Raw genomic sequence first — 25,989 nt, 5'->3', positions numbered from 1 at the left:
GGCTGGACTCTGCTTCGTCCACGGTGAAAGCCGATCCAGCGATCGACAGCTCGAAGTTGTATTTCCTCAGCGACCAGCACTGATCAGCTCTAGGCATGACGAAGCGATTTCGTCCTCTTTTGGAAGGCCAAACAAAGTAGTTTCGCTTTCACAATGAAGCACACAGCGCCTTCACGACATGACAGCAACAACAATACTACAGCGAGAATAAAAGTTACACCTTCTTTCTTTGCGTGAACATTTGGGCAGCGTTATGCAAATCTTCCCACATCGTGACATAGACATGTGGGGGCGTGTTAGAACGAGCCGTTTTAGGTAGGTGTGGCTGACTCTTAACTTTTATAAAGAATATCTCTTTGGATTTGAGACTTTAGTCTTTGCAACTTTACAGATCTTCTTTATGCACCAAGAGCTTGTAACACTCCAAAGAGTAAGGAAAAATTGAAATCGCATCATATGACCCCTTTAATAAAAATAATTTCAACAGATGAGTACTGAGCGTGTGATGCTGTGTTTCTGACCTGGTCATCATAGCGGTAGGTGAGATACTGCTCTCCTGTTGTGTCTTCCAGAAAGCTTCCTTGTGGAGAAAGTGCAAATTCAGGGAGGAAGTAAGCACTCTGCGTCTGGCTCGCTACTCCCTGTAAAACAAGACCACAATAACCACATTAAACTTATCAAAGTACTGCGGACATCATTTAGGGGCCTGCAGCTAACATTTTTGAGAAAGCATAATGTACTGTAAGTATACAAAAGATGTTATCAAACGTTATCAGTGTTCAACTACTGCACATAAAGATCAAGCTGAAATGTGTGTTAATTGAGGTAGAAAGGTTTACTGAGAATACACAATTAAATTATTCTGGTTCTAGTTGATAATAGATAAAGACTGTCAATGACCTTTTGAATGTTAACTAGGTTAATTCACTGGACAAGTATGACTTTTTTTCTTCTATTGAACACAATAATAGACATTTTGAAATATGCTGGTAACCAACCGGTTTCTGTTTCTGTATGGACAAAAAAAAATACAATGGAAGTCAATGTGAACCAAAACTGTTTGTTTACCAACACTCTTCAAAACATCTTCATGTTACACAGAAGAAGAAAAAAACAAGTCATACAGGTTTGGAATGATATGAGGGTGAGTAAATTATGACAATTTTAATTTGAAATATCTCTTCACACATTAATATGACCTAAATAATATTCATGAGCTAAGCCTATTTGTACATTTTGTTCCAAATTTCCATATATATATATATATATATATATATATATATATATATATATACTAAAAAAATAGTCGGAAAAAAAATTTCACTCATAAACTGCTAGTAAATTTCACAAACAATTAGAAAGAAACAGTAAGTAACACATTACATAAAATATTATTTTAAAGTAGCTAGACAAATTTTGAAGTAGAAAGACATTAGTATTTTCTCTTATACATACTCCAATGCTCTTTGTTTTATTTAGAACTTCAAATAAAATTCAGTGTATAAAATGCATTTTATATAGATCAGTCACTCTTTCTATCAGCCACTCACAAAATAAACTCAGAAAACTCATATAGACTGACATAAAATCACCATCCTGACCTCGAAACCTGCCAGCTGCTTTCCATCTCTGACATGCCCAAAACTGATAGGAGATAAATGACTACAGCATGGACAAATAAAATAAAATTTAACTGTTAGTGTGTCTGTCACGAATCCGGTCCATGAACTTCTAATTTCATTGACTCTCGCACTACACACTGTTGCTACATTTCCCATCATGCATTGCACTGATTGCTCTGATTGCACACAGCTGTTTCTAATTACCTCATTCACTATATAACACCCACTCTAACCACATTTCTCTGCTGAGTATTGTTTAGCCTGTACCCCTTTCCGAGTCTCCGTGTTTTCCTAGTTTTTGCCTTGCCTTGTCTGTTTTCTCCGGTTTTGATCTTCGCCTGTTTTCCTGGATTCCTCCCTTTAGCCTTGCCCCTGTGACTCTGTCTGCTGTTCGGTGACCTACGCTAGCCCGGTGACTATTCTTGTGTTTTGCCCGCCATATACCTGTTTGCCTGTGTTTTGACCCTGCCTGTTTACCACGTCTCTGATATAAAGCTTTGCATTTGGATCCGAACGTCTCACGTCTCGTCAGCCCTGTTACAGAGTCAAAAGTTCATTGTGAGACAGTAAGAAGCCCACAGAAGAGAAAGCAGCTCCGGTTTGTTACAGCTGAAATTCCCATCGCCTTAGAGGTTTATTGAGGAAGATTAGCTGCAGCACATGAACCAAATCCTGAATCGTTCAGACCAATTTGAAGTAAGCTACCATGTGTTTACTGTGCTAATGCTAGGCCGACGGCTTTCTCAGAATGGCCTGGTGACACACTTATAAACAATTTATGGAAGTTAAGGAGGTTATAAAATCACAGCGAGCTCCTGAAAAGCTTTTTTCCCTTCCTGCTCATTAAAAGGGGAACTATTTACAAGTGCTTGAAGCTTCAAAACAAAATGTACCAGGTATCAAAAGTGAATCTAATTTTGTACCTGAGCCCAGGGAGTGTCTGCTAGGGCGAGTGCGTGAGGCTGACTACTTCTCCAAGCACTTATGCCCTAAACAGCAGCAGAGTTTGGCACATGGTCAGAGGAGCCGCTTTCATCAGCGACACAGACTTTCACTGACAAGCCTGAATTACAGTCCTGCTATCCATGTGTGTGTGTGGAAGGGCTGGACAAAATTCAGAAGAATTTTAAGAACTGGCTCCAAATTCAGAGTCACAACACAGAAGTTTATTAGTTCAACATAAGTTTTGCAACCATAAATTATTTAATTAATTTTGAATATTTATGTTTATTGTTTCCTCATATGTAGAATGCAGTAACTGAAAACATATATTTCTGAACTGAACAACACTGTCAAAACAATTTAAACACCGCCATCAACTACAGCACCACAATTTTTCCCTCAAACAACTCTATAGAAATAAACATTGACAACAAATTTAAAATGTTTTTAATAAATAATGTTGAGAAAACTAATGAAGTACTGCATTATTTAATATCTATCTATCTATATATATATACATATAAAATAATACAATTTGAGTTTTATTATCACTTTGCACTACTGTGAGCAGTGGTGGCTCGTCGGGGGAGGCACAGCTTCCCCAAAATTTTGAGGTGAAAATGGGAGGAGGATGATTTAATGTTAATAAAATTCACAATTCATGTCTCAGAATGTGTATTTTTTTGTTTGTATTTTCACAGCTGTAATACCATAACATGTTAATGAAGTTGGAAAGCACCGCTTTTACATTGAGAATGTGCCGAATCTGCTGATGTAATTACAACTGCTAGGTGATAGAGAAGGGGAGGGGGAGGCCGGGGGAGAGCTGAGCTCTCGTGTCTCCGTTGGTAAAAACAATTAGCCAATCAGCATCGAGTGTTCACTTTCAGCGCTGAGGAGTGTTGAGAAAAGAAACCAAGTAGGGGCGGCTAGCCTCCCTTCTGGTATATCAACCAATCATCAAAGACACGTAAATTACGTGATATTAGTTTGAACGTCTCCCGCTGCGTTGATAACGTACCAAGTACTTATGAGTAGCGATATTGAATATTTGATCGCCAACAGATTTGCCAAGCTGTCATTCAAACAGAATATATACAAATTAAAAAATAAAGGGAGAACATGCCTAAGCTGCTAACGTTACAGCAGTCGGCTCTTTTAACACAGACTTTTAAGAAGGGATGGATGTTTGCTTCAAGTGATAGGCCAGGCAAGTGAAATTATATTATCTTGCTGTGTGTCATTTTCTTTACGTTTTCTGACTAAAATCAACCAAAAAGCCATTTTAAAGTGGTTAAGCAAATAATAATAATAATAATAATCAGCAGGGATCCACAGACCAATACAATTAGTTTGCCTCCTCTATTTTAAAACCCAAGAGCCACTCGTCTGTGAGGACGACTGTGACTGTGAGTGACTGACTGTGAGGAGTGTGGAGCGAGGAACAAAGGAGACAAGGAGTACATCAATCGAGAGATTTTAATGGATACAAGGGAACCAGGAAAACACACGTAGAACTCTGACGAACATTCAATACCAGACAATACTGGGACTAAAGAACATAATTAGGACAGGAACAGGAAGGGGACCAAATAAGGGCAAGGAAGGTACATGGGGAGCAAAACACACACAAAACAAGGAACAAAGTCTGACATAACTCCCCCCTCTCGGAAGGTGCGCCCCTCGCCGTACAAAATCCAACGGAGGAGGGGGGGTGAGCACTCCTCTTGGAGCAGGGTTCCAAGAAGGAAGGACTCCAGGGAGACGCCTTTTCCGGGACCCATGGCAGATCTGGCAGTTCGGGGCGCCATGGCGGAGCAGGGAGCCATGGCAGAGCAGACAGTTCAGGAGGCCAAGGCGGAGCAGGGAGCTTGGGGAGCCTACCTCGGGAATTGTGGCCATCCCTGGGCTGGACGTGGGATCTGGAGCCCTCCTTGTGCTGGACATGGGGACTGGAGCCCTCCTTGGTCTGGACAAGGGAACTGGAGCCCTCCTTGGGCTAAACTCGGGGACTGGGGCCCTCACTGGGCTAAACACAGGGACTGGAGCCCTCTCTGGGCTAATCTCGGGGACAGGGGCCCTCGCTGGGCTAAACTCGGAGACTGGAGCCCTCACTGGGCTATACTCGGGGACTGGAGGCCTCACTGGGCTAAACTCTGGGACTGGAGCCCTTCGTGGGCTAAACCCGGGAACAGGAGAGCTCCGTGGGCTAAACCTGGGAACAGAAGCCCTCCGTGGGCTAAACCCGGGGGCTGGAGCCGACACTGGAGCGAGCTCTGGGGCTGGAGCCGACACTGGAGTGAGCTGTGGGACTGGAGCCGACACTGGAGAGAGCCGTGGCCGGCAGGCTTGACTGAGGAACGGCCAGCGGGCTGGAAAGAGTTGCAGCTGGCGGGACGGCCGGCGGGCTGGAGAGAGCCGCAGCTGGCGGGCTTGACTGAGGAACGGCCGGCAGGCTGGATTTCAGAATGCCACGGCCGACAGACTGGTTCTGGCTCAGGGCCGGACGCTCTCCAGACACCAGAGGATCCCTTCCCTCCAGCTTAGTCCCTTGGTGTCTGGAAGGTCCACGGGGGGATGGTAGTTGGCCCCGTACCAGAAGAGAGAGTTGATGGTGGCGTCATCCAACGCTGTCGCCGCGGCGAGCCCGCAGAACTCCCAGGCATACAAGGGAGATCCTTACAGGCTAGGGCGATGAAACGTGCTGCGATCTCCATAATCGCGGAAGGGGAAGGCACGGAAAACAAAAACACTTTAAAAAACGGAAAAGAAACACGGGGTGAAGATGCGCCGCTCACTTTTGTAGGGTCTGGTATTCTGTCACGTTTGCACTACTGTGAGGAGTGCGGAGCAAGGAACGAAGGAGACGAGGAGTACATCAATCGAGAAATTTTAATGGATACAAGGGAACCAGGAAAACACATGTAGCACTCGGACGAACATTCAATACCAGACAAAGAAACTTAGAAATGGACTGACTATAAATACACAGGACAGGACGAAGGGAAGACGAGGAACACCTGGGATCAACGATCATAAAATAACATGGGAAACACTTGGGACTAGACAGCTGGGACTAAAGAACATAATCAGGACAGGAACAGGAAGGGGACCAAATAAGGGCAAGGAAGGCACATGGGGAGCAAAACACACACAAAACAAGGAACAAAGTCTGACATTTATTGGAATGGAATATTAATTTCATATATTAATAATAAAAATAAATTATTTACCATTTTCTAGACTGCTCTAACTTAATAGAATTTTGTGTGTATGAAAATATTCCATGTTACATGATAACAAGGGTAATTCATACTTAAAAATTTAAATGTATTTTTAAAACTGAAATTCCACTAGTCTTAATTGTAATTTTTTCATTTTATATGTCAAAATATAAAATGAAATTGAGTTCAAAATATGTTATTCTTCATACACACACACATATACTGTATATATATATATACAGTATATGGAATTTTATTGGAATGGAATATGTTATTAAAACTACAGTATATTAGGTTACACTTTACTGTGTCCTTGTTACAGTGTAATTATACATTTAAGTACTGAGTGATATTAATAAACTACATGTACTTACCATTTGGTTAGGTTTAGGATTAGGTTTTGGCTTAGGGTTACTTGCATGTAATTATGCATAATTAAGTGTTATTATAATAGTAAGTACATGTAACGTGTAACAATGACACATTAAAATAAAATGTTACCATATATTCCATAAATAAATTATATAATAAATCAATTCAAAGTCAAAATAAAGATGGTACCCTCTGTTATTGTTGATCACAATCAATGTGTGTGTGTGTGTGTGTGTGTGCATGTTTAAGTGGTTTATGAGGACACAAATTTGTATAATAACATGGGTATGACATTTGTATTACAACGAGAAGGTGATTTATGAGGACATTTTCAGTGTCCCCGTAATTCAAAAGGCTTATAATTATAAATATAATTCAGAATGAGTTTTTTTGAAAATCTAAAAATGCAGAAAGTTTCCTGTGAGGGGTAGGTTTAGGGGTAGGGTTGGTGTAGGGCAATAGAAAATACGGTTTGTACAGTATAAAAACCATTACGCCTATGTGTGTGTGTGTGTGTGTGTGTGTGTATGAAATGTGTTTGTTTATATTTGTCATGTAGGTTTCTGCAGTCTGTCTTCAAACACACAGTTCAATCCACACTCCTTACAGCCTAAATAAGTCTTGTGTGTCACCTCTCCTGTCCCTCTGCACCCCTGTAAACACCCCACCATCTGTGTATACAGGAGTGCGCACACACACACACACACAGAAATCCTTCAGGTGCTGACTGTGTTAGCAGGGGACATCTTCTCCAATAAATTCCCTATGAGGCCCCAAGGTACCTCACGGGGGCCCACACAGACTTACGACAACAAACTCCCTCCTGTACGTGCGAGCAAAAGAAAGAGTGGAGCAGCTCAGCCATCTTTCATCATCTCTCACAGGAAACAGCCCTGACAGAGCAAAAATAATATGGCTAACAGGAATGATTTTCATTTCATAATCAAGAATAGAAACCAAAGGGAGCTGCACAAAGCACTGCAAGGATGTTCACAGTCAGACATTCGATCCTTTAAGGGCCCTAAACAAACAAACAAACAAACAAAAAAGTAGTTCAGTGGATGAGGGCTTCAAACTCCCTTCATAAGAACCACCTCTGTTTCTATACACAAATCAGATCTTAATAGGCTTAATGCTGGGGGGGTTTATTTTATGAGAAAGTACTTGGATGGCTGCCTCTAAATCAGTTTAAAGGCCTATTCACACTAAGAGCGATAACAATAAAGATAATGATAACTATATTAGTGTCCACACCAAGAAACAATAAAGTTGTGTTTATTATAAGTGTCAAGTTAAGTCAAGTCACCTTTATTTATATAGTGCTTTTAACAATACAGATTGTGTCAAAGCAACTGAACAGCATTAATTCGGAAAATAGCGTTTCAATAATGCAAAATGACAATAGTAAACACTAATTTTTCAGTTAAAGACAGTTCATCATTCAATTCAGTGATGTCATCATCCAGCTCAATTCAGTTTAAATAGTATCTTTGCAATCATTTGCAATCAAGTCAACGATATCACTGGAAATGAAGTGTCCCCAACTAAGCAAGCCAGTACAGTACAGTGTGTACTGTAGTTTCGTCGTCTGCCTCTTTAAATGCTCGATTTCTTCTTAAAACAGGTTGATTTTAATTGGCTGTCAATGATTTAAATCAACAAAAGTCACTTTTTGGATTTAAGCAACTACTGAAGAGTTTATAGTTGGATCATTATTACAGTGATTAATATGTTTGGTTACAATTCTTTTAACCTTAACTGATGCAGTGTGTAGCTCTTCATTTCTTAAACAACCATGTCTGAAGACGTACCCATGTCCGTATTCCAGGATGACAATGCCAGGATTCACTGGGCTCAAACTGTGAAAAAAGTGATTCAGGGAGCATGAGAAATAATTTTCACACATGAATTGGTCACCAAAGAGGCGTGACCGTAACCATGTTGAAGGTCTTTGGGATGTGATGGAGTAGACTTTGAAGAAGGGTTTGACTTTGCCATTGTCAATACAAGAATTAATGCAACTATTGATGAAAATAAATGGTTGCTGGAACAATGCCACAACCAATACAGACTGTAATCAAAGCTAAAGGCAGTCTAATGTGTGAGACTTTTCTTTTTGGCCAGGAAGTGTAGCTGTGGTGTGGACTTACCTATTCTAACAGAATTACATTTTTAAATAGAAAATACTCACATAATTAGCCTTTAAAACCTCACCTTTATTGTTATAGTTAAGCACATGAAAAAATATCGGCAAAAATCCAATATCCTATATCCCTACTATATTAGCATCCACACCAACAGATGATAGCGTTATAAGTGTGCACTGCAGTTTTTAAATGCTTGAGAACTTTAAAGCTAATTGGATTCTGATTGGCTGATGAAAAATTCTAAAAGAGATTCCAACAATAGATAGTGTTACCTGTGAAATGATAACATTAACTTGGAACTTGATTTTGCCCTTTATTCCACTAGTGCAGAACTCACACTGTACACATTTTGGTAGTTGTTTGGTAATATCTCGTGTCACAGACTTACGTTAAACTTTGTTTACTAACTAAATGCAACATATTGCACGAATAGTTAAACAAGTAACATAATAAACAACATATGTCTACACAAACAGCAAAGAAAAGCCTATAATATTAACCGTTTAGGCACAATGGCTAATCGCAAATAGCGATCTATATAGCGATATATCAGTCACCTCAGATTATTTAAACAACGAAACATTACTCACCACGCTGGGAATATATAGTTTAAATCATACTTTCATGTGAAACCATTAGAAATTCAACAAGCTACAGCAGAACAACATGGCCTTTCTCTGTCAGCCCTCTATCTCTATTGTGTCTTCTCTCTCAGCGATCACATGAGTCCACTGAAACAACGTTCTTAAAGGGGCAGCACTCAACAGATAGAATGTTTAATTAAACTTTATGCTTAGCACTATCTTCCTTGCTGTGAATGGCCCTTAAAGGGTTACTCCACCCCAAAATGAAAATGTTGTCATTAATCACTTACCCCCATGTCATTCCAAACCCGTAAAAGCTTTTTTCGTCTTCGGAACACAATTTAAGATATTTTGGATGAAAACCGGGAGGCTTGTGACTGTCCCATTGACTGCCAAGTAAATAACAATGTCAAGGTTCAGAAAAGTATGAAAGACTTGTGATTAATGACAACATTTTAATTTTGGGGTGGAGTATCCCTTTAACCTTTTCCATAATTTACCCTGATTTTGATTCGACTTGAACATCAGGCAGCATGTGAGTAACCGTACTGGGTTTCCTTCAACTTAGAGCCACATACAAGCTCATTACTAAAGGCTCCGCTCACTTCCACTGGCATTTCCAAGAGCCGGCACAGGTGTGCGTGTTTTTAATGTGCCAGAAGATGTTTCATCAGGCACTCTATTAGGGAACTGTAGATACATTGTCTCAGCAGGGCATAAGTGCCAAATAAGTAAAGCAATAAGTCGACGGCTGCACTGTGAGTTCTAAGTTCAAAGATTGGAAGCGAAAGGCTCGGCTTTGAACGAAGGAATGTCACGGCGCTGTCAGAGCGAGTCTACTCAGCAATGGGGAGAAAACTCTGGCTGGTCTCTGGGTTTATGGCAGCAGGCCAGTGCCTTTCTCAGACCGGACTAACCCTAGATAAGCTTTTGACTTTTAGCGCTTGGTTCCAAGGATCAGTACAGTCAGAGGAAGACCTAATCCTGGATCATAACTTCCAGAAAGAGAGCTTCGTTAAAATAGGGCCAGGTTAACATCTGGTCACTCGAACATTCCTCAGCTCTGAAGTCAGTGGGACAATGAAGATTCATCATTTACCCTGAGCAGCGTCTATGGGGTGGTAAAAGCATCCTGGCTTTAAATCCTTTGGAAAAAGCGTCAACAACAATTTGGGTCACATGCCTCTTGTAAGACAATAATATAATGTCCCTGACATCAAATAAAAGCTTTCAGAGTATTTTTTTACGACAGTCAGTTACTATTGGCAGAAGCTATAGAAATGTAGTTGCGTAGTGAGTCATATAAGAAACCTACCACCTTTTTTTTTTCACAGCACAATTCAAATTTAGATCTCTCTGAACTCAATATATCATGGCCAACATGTTGAAGAATACTGACCAGGCCAGCGTTTTCGACAGAATTATGATTTCGCAGCAGTGCAGTGGAGGATATATATTTATAAATATAAATATGAATGCTTTAAATATATATAGATTTTGTTTGTAAAGAAATTAATAGTTTTATTTAGCAAGGATGCATTGAATTCATCAAAAGTGACAATAAATACTTTTATGTTAAAAAAAGATTTTTGAAATGCTGTTCTTTTACATTATAATAATATTTCAAAATATGACTGTATTTTTGATCAAACAAATGCAGACATTATCGACCCCAATCTTTTGAACAGTAGTTTACATAAATACATATGAACATATCAACTACATTTAAAACTTGCTTCATTTTAGACTTGGAATTTGGAACTTGGAATTCAAAAAGTGAGTCAGATGCTGAATTATTTTTGAGTGTCTCATCAAAAGAATATGAATCAATTACTCGTGAACTGGCTAAGGGAACATTTGATTCAGACTGCAAGCTCACAGTCACAACTGTTTACTTCTTTTGCCTGATACTGAATCTCCAGCAAGACAGCAACTATGCTTCACCACTGAAAAGCGGTGCTGTAAACACTGGACCAGGAGAGTCTGTATACGCCAGAGCCTTTATTAGTGACGTGTGCCGATAGTTCTGGTGACAACATCATCCACCCACCTGCTGATGGATAATGCATATTCATCAGTGTAATCTCAGCATGTAGCAGCCTCTTTGAACATATTCCAATCAGCAAAAGCAAAACTACCCTGCAGAGTTGAACTTGCTCCCTATGGCCATACTTTGATGTTCTTGGTGACTGTTTTTCTCGTACCAGAAGCGGTTGGTATGCAAAGATTAATAGAACAGAAATGTGGCTCATTCTAGGGAACAAAAAGCAACCCAGAGTTACAAACTTCAAGCTATTGCCAACCAAAGTGCCGTGATTCTGCAACATTATGCACATCGGAATTAGTCCACAAGATCCCACTCAACTGGAATACAAACTATTGACAAACTATTGGCAACTTGCAAAACGTAAAGTCTAAAATACCAAAATACAAAGTTAATAGAGTTCATTGTGTGTTTTCATTAGCCACTGGCGCTGGTCCGTTCTGCTGGTACTACCCTCAGGCTGAATGTTTTAGCAAATGCAGGTGTTAGATGATGGTGCCAGATCTTTGATCTCATTATGAAAGCAGGCCTTCCATGACTCAGAAGTCATGCAGCACAAAAAACACTTTTGTTCACGTTGTCCTCAAGTTCCTGATATGTCGTCCTCAAGTTCTTACCTCCAACCCATGAATGTCCATCTCACAGGTACTTAATTCTATTGAGCAATAGTCAAATGTAGATTCGAAAAGAGAATAGAGTTGTTCACTTAATTAGGGCTACACAATATATCAAAATAAAATCAATATGGCAATAAGGTTTGTCAAACAACACAAGCTGCAATATAATTAAATATATGCAGTTTCACAGTAAGGTTTGGCATTTACACAAGTATAGTGCATAACAAGTAACAAATTAAACAAATTAATAAAAACGTTGTGGGAACACTTTCAAAATGTTTCTAAAATGATGAAATGTCACGTTTTCTTGTTATGAATTTAACGTTGCTTAAAGGTTATAAAAATGTTTTTAACTTTATTTTCAACCAAAATATGTTATTTTAAACATAAAAAAACATTAAAATGTGATTATAACATTAGTTTAAGATGACAAAAAACTCTCTTAAAACATTCAAGTACAAATAACATCATAATGTTCATCAAGTTTTCTCTCAACGTTGTCAGAATGTATCAAATATTAAGAATGTTCTGTAAATATTAGTTTAAAAATGTTTAGTACATTTTGCCCTGTATGCTTCATGTTTTCTATTAAATTCTTACATTAAATTAATAAATTCAATTCAAATAATTAGGCACTATGAGCTTCTACCAATCAAATGAAATCAGTATTGACCAAATCCATTTTTGCTGCATCTTAAGCAGCATTTAGGTGTCATTAAGTCATTCATTCAATTCAATTTGTTCAAATGGCTGATTCATTAAGGAATTAAGCAAGTGACTGTCTTTATGAGTGAATAACTGAATCTTTGATTCATTCATTCGGGAACGAAACATCACTGGGTGTTTTTGGAGAACAACTCACAACATAGCTGTTTATTGAACTGTTGTATAAAAACAATACAATTACATTTCAATCATGCTGATATTTGGGAAAAACAGCAGGCTCGCTCATGTGATACTGCCTAACTATATAATATAGAAATATAAGACAAAAACACATACTGAGGTATTTTTGCCCTATATATATTTTGTGTTTTGTCCATTTTTTGCAAAATGAGTGTAATACCTGATATTGTCAGCTTCTACCTTGTTAAAACAGCAATTACAATATTATCACACACATCTAGTACCAGCCATTCTTATTTTGACACTGTCATTAGTCTTACAGCAAGATTGTCCTTTTTTGGCTTGTTCCAGCTGTCTGTTGAGCTCTGTTATCTTCTGAAGGCACTTTAATAAGCAAGAGCTCAAGAGGATGGAGGTTCATGTCATGGTAACACTTTTATCAACCCGACACATGTGACAAATGTGCCTGCAGCATGCCAGCAAGTGTTTCTGGGTAACTAAGGTACAGCTTGGCACTTGCCAAACACTCATTCACATATCTAAACATACACAAACTTACATACTTACAAGGCAATTATGCACAAATTGCTTCCTAAAACAATTAGGAGGCACTTGATGGCATCAGCTGCTGCTCACTGAGATGTGTAAACAAGAGCAGACCACTGGAGGAGGAACTAACCATTTTTGAGCACTAATCAAATACATCCATTAATTTCTATAAGTTGAATGTTAGTACGTTTCCAAAAGCACACCAGAGTGAGCCATCAACTACTACAGAAGCCTGTTTCTGCCACTGAATAAAAAATTCTGACTTTTTTCTTGCAATTGCGAGTTTATATATCTCAATTCTCACTTATTTTCTCAGAATTGTGAGATATAAACTTGCAATTATGAGTTATAAAGTCAGAATTGTGAGATATAAACTCGCAATTGCAAGTTTATATCTCGCAATTCTCACTTTTTTTCTTGTAATTCTGATATTTTTCTCGCAATTCTCACTTTTTAGAATTGTGGACTATAAACTCAGCATTGCAAGTTATAAAGTCCAATTCCGAGGAAAAAAGACTGACTTTTTGATCAAAATCGCAAGTTTATATCTCACAATTTTGACTTTAAAACTCGCAGATGCTTGTTATAAAGTCAGAATTGCAAGATATAAACTTCATATGTTTTCTTTATATCTCAGAATTGCAAGTTTATGTCTCGCAATTCTGACTTTATAAACACATTTGTGACATTATTACGAAACTCTCACTTTATAAGTGACAACTGTGAGTTTATATCTCGCACTTCTATGAAAAAATTCAAAATTGCAAATTTATATCATGCAATTCTGAGAAGAAAGTCAGAATTGCAAGATGTAAACTCGCAATTGGGAGGGAAAAAGAAGTCAGAATTGTGAAATAAAAAGTTGCAATTACCTTTTTTATTCAGTGGCGGAAACAGGCTACCATAATTGACTCCACAACCAGCCAATAATCCAGCTTGATTGATGGCTTCTGTGCACTGCTGAGGTTCTGACTAAACAATAAAAAGAGGTTATAAGACAATAACCCTAAAGTCAACAGTTCCCGCCAGCATTGATGACCACCCCGTGAGCCGTGTTCGCAGAGCTCGGGTGACGTGTTCGGGGAAAATCCTGTTGAGGAATTCTGAGACGGGTCTGGCTGACCTTGAGAATGGGAATTGAGTAAACATGAGGATCTGCTAACAGCTGTTCCTGATCTATTTGGGTACCTGGACATAGAACAGATTACCATAGTATAGGATATTTGTTTTGAGGTGACATGGGCTCTGTTCCAAAACCTAGTGAGCTGCCTGAATGGGGAAAAAATAGTGGCGAGAATATAATTAATGTTGATTATAAAAATAATTCAGTGCCCAAAGGTATCAAAAACAGTTCATCATTATTATAAGGTACTGACGTATTATAAGTCTCAGTTTTCAAATTATGTCAAGTGTATCACAAAAGTCAGTAAAAAGGTTAAATTAGTTAGCTACAGGTCAAAAGTTTGGAATAAGTTTTATTTTTAATGTTTTGCCTGCCTGAATGGGGAAAAAATAGTGGCGAGAATATAATTAATGTTGATTATAAAAATAATTCAGTGCCCAAAGGTATCAAAAAACAGTTCATCATTATTATAAGGTACTGACGTATTATAAGTCTCAGTTTTCAAATTATGTCAAGTGTATCACAAAAGTCAGTAAAAAGGTTAAATTAGTTAGCTACAGGTCAAAAGTTTGGAATAAGTTTTATTTTTAATGTTTTGTTCACCAAGGGGGCATTTATTTGATAAAAAATACAGTAAAACTGAAATATTGTGCAATATTATTTAAATTTTAAACAACATTTTTATATTTCAATATGTCTTAAAATGTAATTTATTCCTGTGATCCAAAGCTTCAGCAAAAAATAAAAAAGCTTTTGCCGATTAATATTTCTGTTCATACTTTATTTGTTTTTCTTTTTCTTTAGGATTCTTTGATTAACAGCATGTTCAAAGAAACAGCGTTTTTTTAAACAGAAAACTTTTGTGACATTATAAAGGTCTTTACTGTCACTTTTTATCAATTTAATCCATCCTTGCTAAATAAAAGTATTAATTTCCTTTGAAATAAAAAAAACGTATACTTTACTGACCTGAAACTTTTGAAGGGTACAGTGTATATGCACTATATTTTTTACTTCATGTATGTTTAAATAAATGTCCTAGTTTTGTTAAATAAAGTCTTATCTGGAATCTTTCAGGAACTCAGAAGTGATTCAAAATGATGGAGCAGGTCACAAATATTTGCCTGTACTATGTGTGTTTCTGCTTATTAGAGGCCCACATCATTTGATTAGCAACATATGCTAAAATTCAAACTCCGTTGAAATCACTAGTGACCTGATCCTCCTGAACGCTATCTGTATGACACAAGAACGTTATGTTCCAAATCTTTCACTTACAATGTTGCATTTCAGACTGAAAACTAGCAAGGCAGTCCAAGGTTTTGGAACAGAGCAATGATATTTTCACCAAAACAAAAAACGTGTGCTCATATTGGCCTGTCAAGGCGAAGTCTCGACAATTTAGATATTTATGAGGGTACAAACTGTACACATTGTTGCAATATTTGACAGTTAATCACGTTAAAATATTTCCATTTCTGAAATATGTCTGAGTCTGGAAGCAGCCCTAAGATAATTCTGCCTTCCACTGTTATATTTACTCTAGTCAGTGACCCCACCTCGTCTGCTCTTAACCTCCTTAACAGTTAACGCTTCTTATCACCCTCCCCTACAAGTACCAGCACTGACACATTTGACTCCAGGCCGGCTCGCAACTGGCCAAACCTCTTCTGTTTCTAATCACACCCCTTAACACGTCAGCTTAACGCCACTCCACCTCGCTAACGCTTAACCCTGCCTCCTCCACCTCTAATACCAACAAAAAAAGTCCCCGTCCTCTCGAAAAAAAATCCTGCATCCACAGTGTCTGCCTGTGGGAAACGTCCAGCCTTGGCTCAGCAGGAAGCTCGGGATTTACCGCTAAGCATTTAATGGTCCTAACATCCATAACTCACACTTGTCCATACCATCCTAAATAAAGTGGGGGGTTGAGAGGTAGAATATTTATTCCCTGTTTCAACTTCATTATGCTCAAACTCAACATGAAATGGCATTTGAAACTTATTTTACTTCCTTGTATGTGAATACTCAACGCGGGACTTGATTTCATCCATCAGGAATTGATTGGATGAAAATAAAAAACTGTTGCATACCAGATCTGTTTTTGATTTAACAGATTAAAGTGATTTATGACCTTTAACTGACAAAAGAACATAGTTTAAGGCATCTGCATGACCTTTGTTTGTTGCATTATTATTTATAATAAAAGTAAGATGCATGTAAATATTTACTGGTGTGTAGCATTTGGACCAATCAGACACACAACTTTTTGTTATATTTAACAAATAATATCGAACTCCCCATCACCTAACCAAATGGCCAATTACGAGGGTCTATGGACCCTTCCCCCGAAATGCACCTAACACCTCAGAAAGGCAGAACAGGCCTCTGGTTCCATGGTAACCAATGCTGATATCACTGGTTTTATGGCCAGGCTAGGAATGCAGGGGATAAACTCCCTCATTTTCCTCATAAGAAAGGCACAAATACACAGGAGAAACTGACTTTTCTACTAATTAATTCATAGGAAAACCTTCTTTGAATGAACACCCATTTCCTGAAGGTTTTGATCTGTTGAATATACATGCAAAGTGTTCCATAAAATCCATTCTTTATGCCTCTTTCTATGCTGAGTTAAACTTTAACCCTTTCCTATACCAACTGTATGTGTGTGTGTGTGTGTATGTGTATGTTAGACCGGCTTAATGTGTTTATGTAGTATGTTAGACTAGTTTAAGTGTTTATGTAGTTAATAAAACCTTACTTGTATCACACTTGACGTGTTCATTGTTTACTCATAACCGGAGTCAATAATCATGCAGATTTACGTTACAAACTTATAGAATTGTACAGTAAGAAAGTTATTTCCTTTAACCAGGAAATTAACGTTCTTAGAATTGACAAGACGGTTGACCCTGAGTGGTCAGCTAAATATCTACAGTGGATCTAAAATATGAATAGTTAATTATAACTAGTTATGGTTAATTATTCATATTTCCCCATTGAGCTGATTCGCTACAGGTGGAATCTTCTGAAAACCTATTTGAAAACAGTAATTTTTCTGCAGTAATAATGATTACTGTGCAGATATTACATGCTTCACCGTCATTATCGATCTGAGAAATATATATATATATTTGCAAGTATTTTAACTTAGGGTGACCAGAAGATCCTGTTTTACACTTTAATAAAAATTAATTTCCAAAGTGCAAACATGCAATAACATGTTTAAAGAGTTGTTTAAAATGTTGTTACTGTATGCAGTATATACAGATAATCAGAAAATATCAAATACAGTTAGAATACGTTAAATATGTTGTATTCAGTTTATCATATTTTTTAAACTTTTGTATTGCATTTTTATAAAGTCATAATTTTGTTATAATATAATACTTTGTTGATCTGTTTGCTATTTTCAAATGTTACTAATTACCTTTTTTCATAATGTGATTTTTGGTGAATTGTATTAAAACCAGTTAGGATCAATTTGACCCACAAATATAATCATTCTTAAAATAGTGTATGGAACCCACAACAATAAACAAAAATAAATTATTTATATATATATACTTTTTTTAAGTCTTAAATTTGTTATAATACTGTTTTAATCTGTTTACTTTTTTCAAATGTTACTATTTACTTTGCTTTATTTTTTGTATAGTGTGATTTTTGGTGAATTGTATTAAAACCAGTTAAGATCAATCTTACATTATTTTTAATTTTTACAATAGTATATGAACCCACAACAATTAAAAAAACATACAAAAACTTTTTTGTTCACATTTTTCAATTCATTATTAATAACAAGTAAGATTTTAATGATATGATGACCACTGAATCACTATAATGTCCCTGATTTCCATTTCAGAATTCTGGTCACCTTATTTTAACTTGCAAACTGTACATTTGAATTACAACATCTCATTATTGCTTTCCATGTTTCCAGTTTTCTGCTTTACTTTCAGAAGTTTAGCTTAGCATGCAACATATAGCTACTTTCAGCTATTGCATTTTATGCAAATTAATTTGTTAAGAAAGCATCTGGTAAAAACAAATGTAAATCATCAAGGATCAGCTGGACACTGAAGTTCCAATATGAAGACTGAATCATCTTGTTTGCTAACGTCACGACTCGAGCCCCTGAGGAGCAGAACTTGTCATAAAATATAATTGAAATGATTCCCCATAAGTCTGAACTGAACTGTATTTTGATTGCTATTCTGTTTTTGTTATTAAATGAAGATGTACAAGCTAACAGATGCTGTGAGGTCAAAAAAACACTGTGGTGAACTGTTGCTCGATATCTACCATATGCAAATCCAAAAGCCGCTTTAGTGCAGAGATTGAAATACTTACTGAGAATAATAAATAGTAAAGGTGAGAGAACACACAGTTTACTATATTTACAAAGCAAGGCTGCTTCAGGAAGTGCCTCATATGCAAGTGATGCATATGAATAACATGCCGATCACATATCATATGCAGATCACAATGGAAGTTAAATTATAAAGGGTCAGTGCAGTAAGAATGATCTGAAAATTGGGGTGAGATGTTATAAACCTTATGAAAGCTATATTCTCATGAATATTAATAAGGTGACATAACATACTCCAAACTACATACTATAAACTGGTTTGCTGAAAGGCAGGTAAGTGGCAATAGTAACACTAACACAGGCTAAGCTTTTCAGTACACTGGCATTGCAATAAGCTGGCGCTTGGTCTTAAAAAAATAGTTCACCCAAAAAAGAAAATTTGCTGAAAATGTATTCACCCTCAGACCATCCAAGATGTAGATGAGTTTGTTTCTTCATCTGAACAGATTTGGAGAAATGTAGCATTACATCACTTGCTCACCAATGGATCCTCTGCAGAGAATGGGTGCCATCAGAATGAGAGTCCAAACAGCTGATAAAAACATCCCAATAATCCACTTGTGAAGGGAAAAGCTGAGAGTTTGTAAGAAACAAACCCATCATTGAGATATTTTCAACCTCAAACCATTGCTTCCAGCTAGACCTCTATCCATAATATTGCTTTGTCCAGTAAAAGTCACATTGTCTGAATCAGGATAGAAATATTCACAGATCAAGCACCGTTTATAAGTAAAAACAGTCTAAAACAGTTCCAAACAAACATGTTGGTAGATGTTTATGTGAAAGAACAACTAGGAATGGACGTTTTCACTGGAGGAAGAAATATTATGGATTATAGGGTCATGTGATTTTTTATCAGCTGTTTGGACTCTCATTCTGACGGCACCCATTCACTGCAGAGGATCCACTGGTGAGCAAGAGTAATGCTACATTTCTCCAAATCTTGCCCAATAGAGAAACAAACTCATCTACATTTTGGATGGGCTGGTGGCAAGTATATTTTCAGCAACTTTTCATTTTTGGGTGAAAGGACCTACAATAATGTACAGTATTTGAAAAAGAATGTGTTTTTTGAACATTAAAGCATGTCAACATATTCTGTTACACCAAATACACAAAATAATGATCTTTTAAAAAGCATCCTTTGACCCCTTTAAAGCTGCTGTTGAACTTTTTCTTTACACCTCACCAACATGAAGCTACTAATAATGCTGTATGTAATTAATCTGACACTAGCAATAAAAGTTTTGCAATAAATTAGTTTTTAAACAGATTTCTCAAACACTCACTCCATGTTTCATTGGCCCAAACAGATATTGGTGGTGATGCTCAAAGAAACAGAGTTCACTTTTCAGGGAACCATTCCACAAATAACTTACTTATAGTGGACCATGCACATTAAATCTGACAGAAAAGAGTATTTTAACTTCTAAAAAATTCTTTCCCAGAAAATGGGTTGAAGTATTTCGAAAATGACATTCCCCAAAGAGACTGTAATGGTTGCTACACTTGAGATCAGTATGGATGTAGCAGTGTAGTTATTGTTAACTGTAGTTAAAACTATTTTACATTTTTTTTATTTTATTAGAAAATAGAAATGTTGCCTTCGCAAATATTTGAAAATAGAATAAGTGTAAGTTTTATCAAATAAATTTAAAACTAAAACTGAAACAAAAATACATTTTAATAATAAAAAATGACAAAAGAACTACAAAATTACCAAATCATAAACTAAAATTAAAATGAAAACTGAAAACATAAAAAATAAAAGCTAATTCGAGATATTAATAAAACACTGTAATAGTACACTAAAAAAATACTGGGATGTGGCAAACCAGTTATCTTACCGTTAAACTGCAAAGGATCTGGTGGCAGTCGGATATCACAGTCCTTTCAACAACTAGAGATTTGTGAAATGAGGCAGAACCTACAAGCTGAGCCAGAATTAACGTTTGCGGAGGCTCAAATCTAAAAAGATTACTTTCCAAATGAATTGTCCTAGACATTCAAAGAAATAGTTCACCCCCAAATTAACATTTTGTAAGCATTTACTCACCCTCATATGGTTTCAATCTCATATTTCTTTGAAACTCAAAATGAGACACTAGGCAGAATAGCCAAGCTGCTGTTTTTTGAAACACTGAAAGTGGATGGTGATTTATACATTCCAATGATAAAAATCAACAAAAGTAATAAAAAGTAGATTAAACATTAAAATTATAAAAGTAGAAAATGCAAATAACTTTAAATAAAAAAAAGTGTCTTGTGTCACGACACACTCTTAAAAATAAAAGTTATTTTTGGAATCGTTAGTTCCATGAAGAACCTTTAACATCCATGGAATCAAAAGGATCTTTAGATTATTTAAATGACAATGAAAAACTAAGAAAAATATTATTCTTTTCAAAACTTTTCACAGAAAGGTTCTTTGTGGAACCAACAATGGTTCTTCTATATGGCATCACAACGAAAACCCCCTTTTGAAACCTTACATTTTTAAATAGCAACCTTTTAAATAAAGAATAACAGTAAATCAGACTGCAAAATAGAGGGTGACTTCAGAAGACTTGAAATTTAATGATACTTGCATGGTAATTTTTTGTCCCTCTTGGAGCTTGACGGTATAAATCATCATCCATTTTCCTTGCATTTCTGCGCTTTCTGTGTTTCTTTGAAGAATGAAAATAATTTGAGGCTTGAAACAGCATATACATGAGTAAATTATGATAAAATTGTCATTTTTGGGTGAACTTTTCCTTTAAGGTCCTGAACTAAACATAATGTCACATTCTCTATCAAAGCTGACTGAGCCCATTAATGGAATCATGAAATATGTGCCAGGGCTTAGTGTCAAGAGCCTATTTGCCATGTCAGAGAGTGAAGGAGAGAGAGAGAGAGAGAGAGAGAGAGAGAGAGAGAGAGAGAGAGAGAGAGAGAGAGAGCGAGAGAGAGGACTAACTCACAGAGTAGCAGAGTCCTGAACTAAACATAATGTCACATTCTCTATCAAAGCTGACTGAGCCCATTAATGGAATCATGAAATATATGCCAGGGCTTAGTGTCAAGAGCCTATTTGCCATGTCAGAGAGTGAAGGAGAGAGAGAGAGAGAGAGAGAGAGAGAGAGAGAGAGAGAGAGAGAGAGAGAGAGAGAGAGAGAGCGAGAGAGAGGGTCCCATCCAACAGATTAGCAGTGCAGCGGCTGTAAAAATGCAGCGAATCTGTTTACAGCTGGTTGGAGTGAATGGCCAACACAGTAACTGTGTATGAATGAGCCTTTCAGTTCAACTCAACCCACCATAGATTGAGAGAGAGAGGATTCATAACGAGCCGTATATGTCAAAACATACAGATAAGAGCTCTTTTACCCTTTCACATAACTGATGGAGGCTCAGACACAATCGGCACACTTTCTTTTGCATTTTCAGTCTTTATTCTGGGGGAAAATCTGCAGAATGGATTCAAAGAACTCAAGCACTTAGATGACACCTTCAGTAAAAAGATGTTTGATGAATAAAGTTGTCTACAGATAAATGTTTAAACTCATGCGTGACTGGTAAAACAGAATTACATATGCAATCTGCAAACTCATGCATGAGTTAAACCCAACAGCTGTAACATAATAGGCCAAATATATGCTTTAATTTTCATGGAGCAAACCAGACCTACAGGAATTGCATCCGGATTTACATCATGCATGAATTTAAAGATGCAAAACAATATTTGGTATTCAGTGATTTAAGGCAGAATGATTATCCTGCACTTAGGGGTTGACTGTCTCAGAGTAACGTATTTATGTGATGCATTGATTTAAGGCTTTATCTGTAAAACTGCAATTAAAAGCAGCTGTGTATTTATGGCCCTGCATGGACCAATAAATCAAAACATTAACACCCTTTGAATCATTAGCAGATATTGTGAAGCTGTAAAACACATGAAAGCCACATGATTTTGCCTCATCAATGAGAGTACAATGCAGCAAAAATTAGTTTAAAATCTGTCAACCCCTATGAAGAGATATTGAGTGCCTCAAAATTCCAATTTGTTTGCTACCTAGCAAACTTGTAAAATCACCCTTCTATGACGCAACACTTTCCTGTGGAGGTCAAAGCCTCTGTTAACACGTACCCTGCCATTTTTAATAAATATAAAAATTTGGAATAAAAGGACGCATCATTAATATATATATATGCTATTTGAAAAAAATGAGCATTTTTAACAGGTTCCATATGATATATATATATATCTTCATTGAGCTAGAATTATTTCATGATCCATGTTCAGATCACGTTTAAAATCTAAGACATGTAAACCACTAAAATTAATATTGCAAAACCCATAATAATAAATGTAAAAGATAATAAAACTATAAAGCAATAGATATACTGAAATTAAGTTAAATAAAAAAAATTACAATTAAATATATATACCATTTATATATAACATTTAGTAATGTATTTTTGTTTCTAATTTATATTATATATATTTTATATACATATATAGATATTATGAATGTATTTGTGTATACATAATTTTTAAATGAAATCTAAAATTAATTTAAAAATTATTTAACAATTCATGAAAAATATCTGAAGTAAAATATCAAAGCAAGTGGCATGTTCAAACAAATAATGCATTTTTCAGAATTTTACTTTTTATTTTATATTTTCTTGTGTTTTGGAAATTTTTGATGGATGATATTTTTTGTAATTTTATTCAGTTTTCCTCAGATATATTTATAAAATGTTTTGCTAGGAATGTATGTGTGATGAGAGGGGCGGGGCCGAGAGCCGTGGGAACGGAGCGAGGCCGGTGGAGTAAATGCTAATGCGCGACACCTGCGCCACTCACCGGTCTCGAGTCCCACGGAGGAGCTCCGGAAGGATAAAAGGAGGAGTGACGACAGTGTTGGACGAGAGAGGACCAGGCCTGGATTTTATTTTGTGTTTTGTGTGTGGCAGTCGTCCCCGAGGGGCTGCCGCTTTACTTTCATTTTGTGTTTGTTTATTTTATTAAAGTCTTTAAATGTTTGCCGGTTCCCGCCTCCTTCTTCTCGAACTACGAATGTTGTTACATTGGTGCAGAAACCCGGGAGGAAGGAGGGACACGCTGCCAGAGATCCCTCGCCGCTGTGGTGAGTCCGCGGTGTCATCGAGCATGCAGCAGTCTGCAGCCATGGAGGCTCGAGGCGGTGGGCTAGAGTGAGTTGCCGGGGGGCGTATGAACTCGCTGCCGGGCGCCTGGGCTGCGGAGGGGCAGCTGCCGTCCGTGAGGGAGAGGAGGAGCCGCTGCCGTTCGCCTGAGGCCAGAGCCTGCTGCCATCCGCCATGATGGGGAGGAGCAGGGAACGGGGGACTCCTGCCGGCTGCCCGAACTCGGAGGAGCTGTCGCCGTCCACCGGGCAGCGGAGGACTGTCGGGCCGTCCACCGAGGGCTATCCAGTGCTGCCGCCAGGCATCGCGGAAGAGCTTACCCAGCTGGTGGAGGGCCGAGCAGCAGTGTGTCTGGGAACCGGAACAAGATATTTTTTTTCCTCTCTCCCCTCTCTCGTCTCTGTCTCTCCTCATCCTTCCGTCTCCTTTTCTCTCGCCTCGTCTGTCTGTCCTTACCCCCAGGTACGCTGCGGCCGCCGTGATCGGCTCCCCCGGAAGGGGGGAGTAGAGCGCAGTCTCGTGAGTACCCCCCGGCCTGCGAGGGGTGATGGGGGTATGTGACGAGAGGGGCGGGGCCGAGAGCCATGGGAACGGAGCGAGGCCGGTGGAGTAAATGCTAATGCGCGACACCTGCGCCACTCACCGGTCTCGAGTCCCACGGAGGAGCTCCGGAAGGATAAAAGGAGGAGTGACGACAGTGTTGGACGAGAGAGGACCAGGCCTGGATTTTATTTTGTGTTTTGTGTGCGGCAGTCGTCCGCGAGGGGCTGCCGCTTTACTTTCATTTTGTGTTTGTTTATTTTATTAAAGTCTTTAAATGTTCGCCGGTTCCCGCCTCCTTCTTCCCGAACTACGAATTGTGTTACAGTATGCTTGTGCTGTCTTTCTTACAAAAAAACGATCCAACTTAATTTTAGATTTTATGCAATGCAATAACATTCAGACATTTTTAAGTATGGCTTTAGTGTGCAAATATTGTGGGGGCCCTGTAGCCTTCTTGTTCATCCATAAAGAACAAATATACAGACATACAAGTGCACACTTGAAACACACACTAAAACATCCACAACCTATTCACGGCTCTCAGCGATGAGGCTGTCTGGAGCCAGGTTTTTTGTCTCTGCTTTAGGCGTCAGCTGTTCAAACAGGCTGGAGCTGCAGCCGTAGTGTCTTTGGACTGATGATACAACAGCAGTGAGCAAGCAAAGCTTTCATACTGCTGCCTGACACAACTCCACGTAAAACTTCACACTCTCCTCCAACACAGCATGCTCACTCATTTAAATATCCACACACGCAAACACAGTATCTGTTGAGCGCTAGCCAGAAATGACCTGGGAGATTGAGCTGTTGTTCTGTTGGTTTGTGTGTTGATGAACACGTCTCTTACACTGTTTACCATCCTGGCTTTGTTCCAAGCTAGTGCGCATTTTAAGGCATCATCAACACGGAGGATGTTCCAAAAGGTAGGCGGCATAACACACCTCATTTGTTTGCAATGAAAAAGCAACCTAAGGTTTGAATGAATTCAACCCATTCTCATTCCTCCTCTCACTGCTGTATAATTTCCGGTCGTCTCTCTACGGTCTCTGTCAATAACAAGTGCTGAAAACGATCCCAAAAAATGATTTAAAAACTTCACAATGTGATAGAAAGAGCGCACTGTTATGCATTTCCCGTCTATGAAAGGCAGAGACAACAAAAGGCTCATTTGTTTGTCCGCCTACAATGCAACCCTTCAATAATGTTTCTGAATCTGTAAATTGGGAATAAAAAAAATTAAAAATGGAAAGCAATCGAAATGGAAGAGATGGTGACATTGAAAAATAGGGCACAAATGGCTTCAATTGAAAACTTGAGAATATCAATACCGTTGAAAACACAATGCAATAAAAAGCAATCAGGCACAAGGTTAGTGCAACATCTGCTTGTCATAATCTATGCTATAAGCCAAGCAAGAATTGCCATTTCAAAATCTACTCTGGCCCGTAATTGTTGACTATGTACTCATTTAACCTCAGAGCTTCTTCTTAAATGTTACATTTCTCTGGGAGAAGAAGTGCATGCTTTCTGTCCCTGCAGAATAAAGGTTGCTCTGCTGAGATGAAGTGTTAGGTGCTGGATTATCCAAACAAGTGAATTTAAGAGCTTAATAAGAACCTGCTGCCAAAGTGCAGCAAACTATTGAAGAATACAAGGGCTGAAAGCACTGCAGTTTAGCTAAGACCAAAACCATGCTGTACTCAACACATTTGAGACATTTTAGACAGACAGACAGATAGAGTAGACAGACTTACAGACAGACAGATAGAGTAGACAGACAGATAGACAGACAGATAGAGTAGACAGACAGACAGACAGATAGAGTAGACAGACAGACAGACAGATAGAGT

At 38.0% G+C, this 25,989-nt stretch overlaps 1 protein-coding gene across 1 annotated transcript in view; it reads right to left on the bottom strand.

Annotated features, from left to right (window-relative positions):
- LOC107571181 (ADAMTS-like protein 3) overlaps positions 1–25,989 on the bottom strand; it is a gene marked incomplete at its 3' end in the record, with an annotated part of 172,920 nt that overhangs the window by 142,370 nt on the left and 4,561 nt on the right. The window contains exon 3 of the mRNA XM_016257474.1: positions 522–641. Coding sequence (XP_016112960.1) covers positions 522–641 — 120 coding nt within the window. The remainder of the gene's footprint in view (positions 1–521; positions 642–25,989) is intronic.

The sequence above is a fragment of the Sinocyclocheilus grahami genome, unplaced genomic scaffold (assembly GCF_001515645.1).
Source record: "Sinocyclocheilus grahami isolate Dianchi unplaced genomic scaffold, SAMN03320097.WGS_v1.1 scaffold1559.1, whole genome shotgun sequence".
Lineage (NCBI taxonomy): Eukaryota > Metazoa > Chordata > Actinopteri > Cypriniformes > Cyprinidae > Sinocyclocheilus > Sinocyclocheilus grahami.
This window is presented reverse-complemented; position numbering and strand designations above follow the sequence as displayed.